This window comes from Camellia sinensis, chromosome 10 (assembly GCF_055761805.1).
Source record: "Camellia sinensis isolate YWXY chromosome 10, ASM5576180v1, whole genome shotgun sequence".
Taxonomy (NCBI): domain Eukaryota; kingdom Viridiplantae; phylum Streptophyta; class Magnoliopsida; order Ericales; family Theaceae; genus Camellia; species Camellia sinensis.
In genome coordinates, this window is record NC_138970.1 from 174,542,543 (window position 1) to 174,548,865 (window position 6,323).

Sequence of the window (6,323 nt, forward strand, 5' to 3'; positions counted from 1 at the left end):
TTTTGTCTTTTTAGACTAAAAAATTGAGAAAGAAAATATAGATGCTTGGGTTAACTTTTTGACTTTTTATGAAAAAATGTGTAATAAAAAATTGTAAAAATTGATTTGTAGGAGAAAATTAGGATTGAGAGTTGTGCAACCGTAATTGTTAACTTTCGGTGAATAGTGTTAACTTTTTAACTTTTTGAGTAACTTTTTGACTTTTTGACTTTCCCTGGACATGCCAAACTTGGCTTTAGTTTTTCACTAGAATCATTGTGGTACTATTGTGAACAATAATGCTTTATACAAACGATCAACTTTATAAATTTTTACTACATGTCATATTATTTTAATGATTTCCATTTCAAATTCTAAAGTTTATTTGCGAGCAAGAAATTTTTTAAAATTTTATTAATTTGTACAGCATTTTCCGGCCTGAAATAGGATTCAATCATTCAACTCTACTTTTGATTGTCTCGGCATACCAACGTCTTCAGCTGTTGACTGTTAGAGGTTTGCACAGCTACTGTTTGACGGAGAGAATATGACAATATGATTTGCCTAAGAACAGTATGCGAACGTGTTGTGGTTTTGAGCTATAAAGCAAAAGGAGATGTTCAGAAGGCCATTAACTTCTCAACCAAGTCTATATGCTTATACTTTCTTTGGCCATGAACTTCCTAGCAAGTGAAAACCAGCCGTTGCATTCCTCATCTTCTCCAGATGAAGATTTAATAAAGCAGATTCTGCTCACCCACGACCCTGATGGTCGTCACCTTGATTCTGAGCTTTTGCTTCGTGCAATGGAGAACATCATGTCTTATGCTAAATCTGAAGTATTAATTCAACCCTCTTCCTCTGCCATGGCCTTGTAATTTTTTTAAATTCATCTATATATATATATTGTCTTTAATGATTTATATGTCAATGATCTTGATAAATCATTTTGTGGTGCTTAATTAGGAACAAGAAAATTTAATTTTTCAGTAGGCTCTGTTGATGATGTGAAAGACTAAGGTAAGCTGGGCTACTCAGTGCATGAGGCTCCTGCTAAATTAGGATTTGAAGAGGGCAATATGTATACAGCCTTACCAATGTCTATGGTCTTTGATGATTTATATGTCTATGGTCTTGCACACTAACATAAATCATATAGTAGTGTTTAATTAGACATTAGAAAATTTAGTTTTCAGTAACCTCTGCTGATGATCTGAAAAACTAAAAAGGTCTAGGTGACTCAGTGCACGAGGCTCTCACTAACATGGGTTAAGTGGGCATACATTGCCTTTCCTCCATTTCTGGTGAGGTTGTTTCAGTACTGCATCACCAGAAATGTTAACTGCAAGACATATTTGAGGTTCCAAGAGTTACCGTTCCATTCAAGGGTTCAGCGCCATAATAAAGTATATTGCACCATGATACAGATCATGAACTTCAGAGACATGAGAGTAGAATGAAGAACAACTGATGTTAACAAAGAAAACGAGAATAAGTTTATGGTTTTTCATTTGATTCAAAGAAAGTTGGATTGACAGCTTCTGAATTTGTAATGGTTTGCATGTTTAATCAGTCTGAATTGGTAGGTCATGATTAATCAAAGTTGTTAACCATCAAGGCTTTCATTGCAGTCCCACTGTTACTAACTACCGTCACAAAACTCAGCATTCAAATATTCTACACACTACTAAGCACAATTGAATGGATAGCTTAAAGTCCACTTCGAGTGTTTACTTAGCACCAAAGATCTTGCTTCAGGTTTCTGATGCACATGATGGTGCCATTGCAAAGAGTGACATATGCAACATTGAGGTGGTTGGATCAGAAGAAACACTGGGACACACCATCTATAAAGTCTCACACGGGGTAATCTCCTCCCTCTCCCTCTGTCTTATGTATATGTATTAGAATTCTATGTACCCAGAAAAAATATTCAGAAAAGTACCCAAAATTTGAATCTATGGTATAGATTTAAATTTGGTGTATGGTCACACAATAAATCTGATACACATTTAAATTCTGGACATCTTTTTGGAGTATTTGCAGGGTACATAGTGTTGTTGGGATTTAGATAGTTACATTACATGATTATAATGGAGATCTCCATTACAATACATAAGATTGCAACATGTCATTCAAAGTCAAATCAACAGTATGCAATTGTTATGTTATTTTGAATTTTAAATTCTCCTGAACTGTTTTTTTGAATGAAATAAAGGTATCTTGTGAGTCTTTCACAACCATTGATGATGTAATGGAGAGGATCAAGATTGGTATTTTTGTTGTATGTATATATAGAATTGGCTAAGGATTTTCTACCTCCAAATCTCTGTTTCCTTGTCTGAAAACAATCACAAATATTGTATCATATGAGAATCTCAAGATGCGGAAATCCTGAAACATGATCCAATAGTTATGAGTATTTTGGAATAGGAGAAAAGGAAAATTTGAAACAGAGGATTCTGTGTCATATAGAATCATGGATGCATAATACCAATTTTGACTGCAGATACTCTTCAACTACGTCATGGGTGGGAATCCACATGCAAAGACAATGGTCTTGTTTGACATGCTAGGGCATTACAGATGGGATGCAAAAGCAGTTTTAGCGCTATCAGCTTTTGCAACAAGCTATGGTGAATTTTGGCTCATAATGCAGCTCTACCCTTGCAATCCCTTGGCAGCATCTATTGCATTGCTAAAGCAGTTGCCCAAGGACTTGTTCTTGTTGAAGCATCTTTTTAAGGTCTTGAATGTGTTGATGAAAACGATTGTAGATTTGACAAAGTGCATCATTGAGTTCGAAGAATTGCCGGTGAATCATGTGATCCTAGACGGTGAGGCAATTGGCACTACAAAGTCTCAGATCTACATGGCTACTTACTGGATCATTAGAAGTGCCTTGATATGCTCTTCCCAAATCAAAGACTTGAGAGCCATGAAAAATGTGCAAGTGCATGTTCCTTCTCTTCAATCTGGTCACCACATGCTGAATTCTGTTGTCTACTATTATCGTTTCTATTGAATATTCAAGGGATCACAAGATAATTATGAATGTGATGAATTCAATTTATTTCCAATGAAGAATAATTAATTTTTTTGACTGGTATTTTGTATGCTATAATGATGTAATAATTTTTTTTTTTTTTTTTTTTTTACAGGCATTCAAATTCAGTAACCATTGCTTCGTGGGAGCTCTCAAGCTTGGTGGGTAGGTTAAGCACCATAAGCAGTCACCTCAGGTGGCAAGTGGATGTTTGTTATAAGCTGATAGGTAAATGTTCTTCATAACCTTTGAAAGCCTTTTAATGCTGAAATGAACTATTTGTTGGAAAATGTGGATCCTGATAAATATTGGACACTAACCCAAATTCTGAAATAAGGGTATTTTCTCACTTGTGATTTGTAGCCTTAAGTCTTATATATGTCGTTGAGAGGGTAGCCTCTCTTTATCTCTCGCTTGTAACTCTTTCTGATCATAGTGAAACCGCAACAACGTAGGTAGGCCTAATTTTGGGGTGAACCACATAAATCTTGTGTATGCATGTGATTTACAATTCTTGTTTATTTGTTCTTCTTTGTTTTTGTATCTCACTGATCTTGATTAAGTGTTCTTCGATTCCTAACACTATCAACTTTGAATTTCTTATTTTCACCCTTATGTGTCTTATAGAGACAAAGATGCATAACAAACTCATGGATCTCTTTAAGGAGAGCCACATTGATAACCAAGAGGTGCTTGAGATGTTGTTTGCTTTGAAGGATAACTTGCCTCTGAAGGATTCTTCCTCCCAAGCAAAGGTAGGTTGTCTCTAGAAATTTCTAGTATCGTTCACAGTTGATTGTCCTGCTTTAGCTAAAACCATTTTTGCTTGAATGCACTTTCACTCCCGGCGCTTCAAGTCGCACTTTTTCCTATATGACCAATCATGAGTGGTCGGGATCAAAGTTGACATGGTGATTGTGGCCCTAGAGGCTCATTTGCAATTTTTGTTGTATACAATAGGACTATATCTTTGGGATGTCTAAAACAGAAACATTCTAATCCTTTCATTAGCCATTTACTTAACTAAATAACAATGAGCTTTGGATTTATTTGACAGCTTGGGTTGTCTGCACTGAAAAGCAAGGTAGTGATACTCTTGGTTTCAAGGCCAGAGCTCCTCCCTATAGAAGTGATACTCTTGCTGGCGCAACAGATGTTTGATCATCCTCACCGGGTGAATTTACAAGGAAGCTATGAAATTGTATGGGTTCCCATTCCATCATCGGATACGTGGACTGATGTAGAAGAACAGAATTTTGATTTTTTATCAAACTCATTACCATGGTTTTCAATTCGGCGACCTTGGTTACTCAGCTCAATAGTGGTGAAATCCATTAAACAAGCATGGGATTTCAAAGAGAAGCCCTTAATGGTAGTATTGGATGCACAAGGTATGGTTACGAACTTAAATGCAATTGACATGGCATTGATCTGGGGTGCCATGGCCTTTCCCTTTTCTACTTCAAGAGAAAATGAGCTATGGGAAGAAGAAACTTGGAATCTTCAACTATTACTTGACGGAATTGACCCTCTGGTAGCAAAGTGGGTATGCTTTCGATTCAACTTTCATGTTGAGGCATCCTTAACTCAAACAAGGGTTAATTTCACTATTTTCTCCTATACTATCTCTATCTTTTCAATTTCATCCTTAAACTATCAATTTGATCTATTTATTCCCTAGAGTTTCTAATATTAGTTAATGTGGTCCAATTGGTGACAATCGTCAGTAACCGTTAAAGCCCAATTTGATAGGCAAAAAAGTCATTTCAAAATTTGACTAACTCAAACCATTTAGCCATATACTCACTTTTCTTTCTCACTCTTATGAAATGAGAGGTGGAGAAGAAGGTGAGTGTTTGGTTGTAGGATGTAAGTAGTCAAATAAAATGTGAGTGAGAAGATGTGTGTTTGGTTGTCTAATTTAAGTTATCCAAATTGTAAAATTACTTTTTGCTCATTAAGTCAGGTTTCTTTCCATTATTGATTTAGACGGACCATCTCCAATTGGATTATATGAATTGATATAAGAAATTGTAATAGATGAAATCTATAGTTTAGTAATGAAATAGAAAAAATAGCAGCAAATTACGAAATAAAAGTGAAATCAACACTTTGAACAAAGATTTGATTTATTCAAGATTTGTTTTTTTGTAATTTTGTACCAATCACACATTGATTTCAGGTAGAAGAGGACCAAAACATTTGCATTTATGGAAGCAACAACATAGATTGGATTAGAGAATTCAATGCTAAGATGAGGAACGTCACAAGTGCAGGACTGCAGCTTAAGATGGTCTATGTTGGCAAGAAAAATCCGAGTGACGAACACATGAAAAACATTTTAGCCACCATGTACGAGGAAAAGCTGACCAGTTCTTTAACTTGCACGAAGATTTATTTTTTTTGGCTTCGGTTGGAGAGCATGAGAAGATCAAAACTCCGATTAGGACATGCAGATGATCATAAAGATCAGATTCTAAAACAATTGTCAGAGTTACTGGACAACAATGATGAGAGTGAAAAAGGTTGGGTACTACTGGGAAGAGGGTCTTCGACAGAGACTTTGAAGCTTCAAGGGAGAAAAATTATGGATTGCTTGAATCTTTTTCCAGTGTGGGGAGAAAATGTGGCCATGTTAGGGTTAGTGGGTGCGATTACAACTGCAATCGAACCACCTCTTCTTGTTGAGCCTTGCAGTCACTCTAATATTATACAATTTGTTGAAGGATTGAAAGACACAATAATTTGTGATAAATGTAAGCGCCTCTTGGAGAAATTTGTGGTCTACAAATGTGATGGAACTGAGTAGGGTGCCCTATCCGCCGTGTATACCTAAGGGTACGTGTCTTGAGCTGCATTGTAATAATTTCTCTTCCTGTTTTTTTTTTTTGAATAATAGAACCTTTTACTTAAAAAAAAAAAAAAAAAAAAAGAGAAAAAAGAAAAATTGTTGTGCCTCCTCATACTATGCGCTGAAACATTTATAAAATAATAATAAGTTTACAATTTTTTGCTAGCAAAATGATTGTCCTTTTTGGTCTTCATGATGCTCTCTAGCAATTAACTTGTTTCATAAACTATTTTGTTGTTTGTTGTAAACGTTTATAATCAAAAGCTACAAAATACCTATATAAAACACTATCACCATGAACATTGAACTAAGGTGTAAAGGTATTTTTAGTGTTTCTGCTCGTGACATGTTTCTATATATATATATAGTTTGAGAAGAGTAGGAGTTATCTCTGTGTCTCTTTTGTAATTGTTTTGATCATAATAAAACTGTAGCGATCTTTTTTTT

At 35.3% G+C, this 6,323-nt stretch overlaps 1 protein-coding gene across 2 annotated transcripts; it reads left to right on the top strand.

Moving 5' to 3' along the window:
* The first annotated feature begins 451 nt into the window (after positions 1–451).
* LOC145801444 (protein SIEVE ELEMENT OCCLUSION C-like) lies at positions 452–6,047 on the top strand. Of its 2 annotated transcripts, XM_082892854.1 has the most exons (7): positions 452–818; positions 1,738–1,845; positions 2,489–2,934; positions 3,141–3,253; positions 3,653–3,780; positions 4,083–4,571; positions 5,208–6,047. In XM_082892854.1, the coding sequence occupies exons 1-7, from the start codon at positions 633–635 to the stop codon at positions 5,832–5,834; spliced, it is 2,097 nt and encodes a 698-aa protein (XP_082748980.1). In that variant the 5' UTR covers positions 452–632; the 3' UTR covers positions 5,835–6,047. The 2 variants fall into 2 exon arrangements, with proteins under 2 accessions (XP_082748980.1, XP_082748981.1); XM_082892855.1 differs by lacking the exon at positions 2,489–2,934 and having other exon boundaries at positions 487–853.
* Positions 6,048–6,323: the final 276 nt, after the last annotated feature.

Excerpts from the sequence above, each read along its gene's own strand:
- LOC145801444 (XM_082892854.1), top strand. The coding sequence starts at position 633 with ATGCTTATACTTTCTTTGGCCATGAACTTCCTAGCAAGTGAAAACCAG. Across the intron at positions 2,935-3,140 it reads GCCATGAAAAATGTGCAAGT|GCATTCAAATTCAGTAACCA; the intron begins GCATGTTCCTTC and ends TTTTTTTTACAG. Across the intron at positions 3,254-3,652 it reads TGTTTGTTATAAGCTGATAG|AGACAAAGATGCATAACAAA; the intron begins GTAAATGTTCTT and ends TGTGTCTTATAG.